The sequence below is a fragment of the Cetorhinus maximus genome, unplaced genomic scaffold, assembly GCF_964194155.1.
Source record: "Cetorhinus maximus unplaced genomic scaffold, sCetMax3.hap1.1 HAP1_SCAFFOLD_4764, whole genome shotgun sequence".
Lineage (NCBI taxonomy): Eukaryota > Metazoa > Chordata > Chondrichthyes > Lamniformes > Cetorhinidae > Cetorhinus > Cetorhinus maximus.
The window spans coordinates 4561-7384 of NW_027600664.1; the positions used below are offsets into that span (position 1 = coordinate 4561).

At 56.9% G+C, this 2824-nt stretch overlaps 1 protein-coding gene across 1 annotated transcript; it reads right to left on the reverse strand.

Moving 5' to 3' along the window:
- Positions 1-216: 216 nt before the first annotated feature.
- On the reverse strand, positions 217-1083 carry LOC144678592 (gap junction alpha-3 protein-like). Its single transcript, XM_078538330.1, has one exon. The coding sequence runs from the start codon at positions 1081-1083 to the stop codon at positions 217-219; it is 867 nt and encodes a 288-aa protein (XP_078394456.1).
- Positions 1084-2824: the final 1741 nt, after the last annotated feature.

Below are 2824 nucleotides of genomic sequence, written 5' to 3' on the forward strand. Positions count from 1 at the left end.
CAACCTCCCCAATCCCTCTCCACCCACCCCATCGATTTCCTCCCCGAATTTCCCAGCCGTTCCCTTCCATCCCACCTCCCTTCCTCCTCCCCGCACCCCAGCCATTCTCCAAACCGTCCTTGCGATTCTATCCCACTTTCCTCCCCCAACCCACACCAAGTTCTCCTCCCTCCTCCCACAACCCCAACCTTGACTCTTCCCTCCGTCCCCGGCGCCTCACACCTCGACCCCGTTAGGTTTCCCTCGGTGACCGTGCGGACGGGGGAGGGGGGGCGACTCCTGGGCGCTCTCTGAGCCGCTGGCCCCGCCCTTTGGCCCCCTCTCCGCCCCGCGGTCGGTCCGTTTCTGCTGGCGGGCCGTCCGGCCGGTGAAGGGGGTTCTGGGGGAGCGCCGGGGGGTGGGGGTGGTGGGTAGGGGAGGGGGAGGTGAGGGTGGTGGGGGTGAGGGTCCTTGGCGGAGCTTGCGCCAGCCCAGGTGGTAGAGCTCGGCCACCCCCAGCAGCAGGGAGACCCCCGACGCCGCCACCATGAAGGCGATGAAGATGTTCTTCTCGGTGGGCCGGGAGACGAAGCAGTCGGTGGGGTTGGGGCACGGCCAGCGGTCGCACTTGTAGAGGGCGGCCAGGGAGGGACCGTAGAGGAGGTACTGCCCGGCCAGGAAGGACGCCTCCAGGGCGCAGCGGGCCAGGATGCTGCAGACGTAGGTCTGGAGCAGGGACCCCCTCATCCCGGCTTCGCCGGACCCTCCCTTGGCCTCGGGACCACCCTCCCCACCATCCCCCCGTAGGGCGTGCAGCGCGCGGCCGACGTAGACCAGGGAGGGGGAGGAGACGAAGACTATCTGCAGCACCCAGTAGCGGACGTGGGAGATGGGGAAGGCCCGGTCATAGCAGACGCTTTGGCAGCCGGGCTGCCGGGTGTTGCAGGTGAAGCCAGACTGCTCGTCCCCCCAGGCAGACTCCGCCGCCGCCCCCAACACCAGCATGCGGAAGACGAAGAGGAGGGTCAGCCACACCTTGCCCACCGCCGTCGAGTGCTCGTGGACCTGCTCCAGGACCCGGGACAGCAGCGACCAGTCGCCCATCTTCGCGCCCCCACCTCCTCCCCGAGGGGTGAGAGAGGGGGGGGTGTGCGCACAGAGAGAGAGAGAGAGAGAGAGAGAGAGAGGCAGGACCTTCCGATACCTGGGGCAAAGGACAGAGGGAACAGGGGTTAGCGGGGGGGAAAACTCCAAGTCACAGTGAAACAATAGAAGTCAGGAGCAGGAGGGAGGCCATTTGGCCCCTCGAGGCTGCTCCGCTGTCCAACATCACCATGGCTGATCCTCTATCCCAACTCCGTACTCCCGCTCTCTCCCCCCTCCCCTTAACCCGAATCCTAATCCTCTATCCCAACTCCGTACTCCGCTCTCTCCCCCGGCCCCCCCATAACCCGAACCCTAACCCTCTATCCCAACTCCATGCTCCCGCTCTCTCCCCCTTCCCCCTTAATCCGAATCCTAACCCTCTGTCCCAAATCCGTACTCCCGCTCTCTCCCCCCCATACCACTTGATGTCTTTAGAATATAAAAACCTATCTATTTCCTTCTTAAATATAATCTAACACTAACCCTAACCCCTAACTCCTACCCCCTAACCCTAACCCTAACTCTAACCCTAACCCGAACCCTAACCCCTAACCCCTAACACCTAAGCCTAACCCTAACCCCTAACCCTAACCCTAACCCTAACCCTCTATCCCAACTCCGTACTTCCGCTCTCTCCCGTCCCCCAATACTACTTGATATCTTTAGAATCTAAAAACCTATCTATTTCTTTCTTAAATATAATCTAACCCTAACCCTAATCCCTAACCTCTAACCCTAACCCTAACTCTAACCCTAAACCCTAACCTTAACGCCTAACCCTAACCCTAACCCTAACCCTAACCCTAACCCTAACCCTAACCCTAACCCTAACCCTAACCCCTAACCCTAACCCCATACCACTTGATACCCTAACCCCATACCACTTGATGTCTTTAGAATCTAAAAACCTATCTATTTCTTTCTTAAATATAATCTAACCCTAACCCCTAACCCCTAACCTCTAACCCTAACCCTAACCCTAACCTCTAACCCTCTAACCCTAATCCTAACTCTAACCCTAACCCTAACCCCTAACCTTAACCTCTAACCCTAACCCTAACCCGAACCCTAACCCCTAACACTAACCCGAACCAAAAACATTAACCCCAACCTGAACCCTAACCCCTAACCCTAACACTGTTAACCCTAACCCTAACCCTAACCCTAACCCTGTAACCCTAACCCAAACCTTAACCCCTAACCATAACCTAAACCCCAAAGCCTAACCCAAACCCTAACCCTAACCCCTAACTTTAACCCCTAACCCTAACCCGAACCACAAACATTAACTCCAACCCGAACCATAACCCCTTACCCTAACCTTAACTCTGTAACCCTAACCCAAATCCTAACCCATAACCCTAACCCCTAACCCTAACCTAAACCCCAAAGCCTAACCCTAACCCTAACCCTAACCCCTAACTCTAACCCTAACCCGAACCCCTAACCCGAACCCGAACAACAAACATTAACCCCAACCGGAACCCTAACCCCTAACCCTAACCCTAACTCTGTAACCCTAACCCAAACCCTAACCCCTAACACTAACCCCTTAACCAAAACCCAAACCCTAACACCTAACCCTAACCGCTAACCCTAACCCCTTAACCCAAACCCTAACCCCTAACCCTAACCCTAACCGGAACCCCTAACCCTAACCCTAAACCTAACCCTAACACCCTAACCCTAACCCCTAACC

Bases quoted from the DNA above. Each gene is read 5' to 3' on its own strand.
- LOC144678592 (XM_078538330.1), bottom strand. From the start codon at position 1,083: ATGGGCGACTGGTCGCTGCTGTCCCGGGTCCTGGAGCAGGTCCACGAG.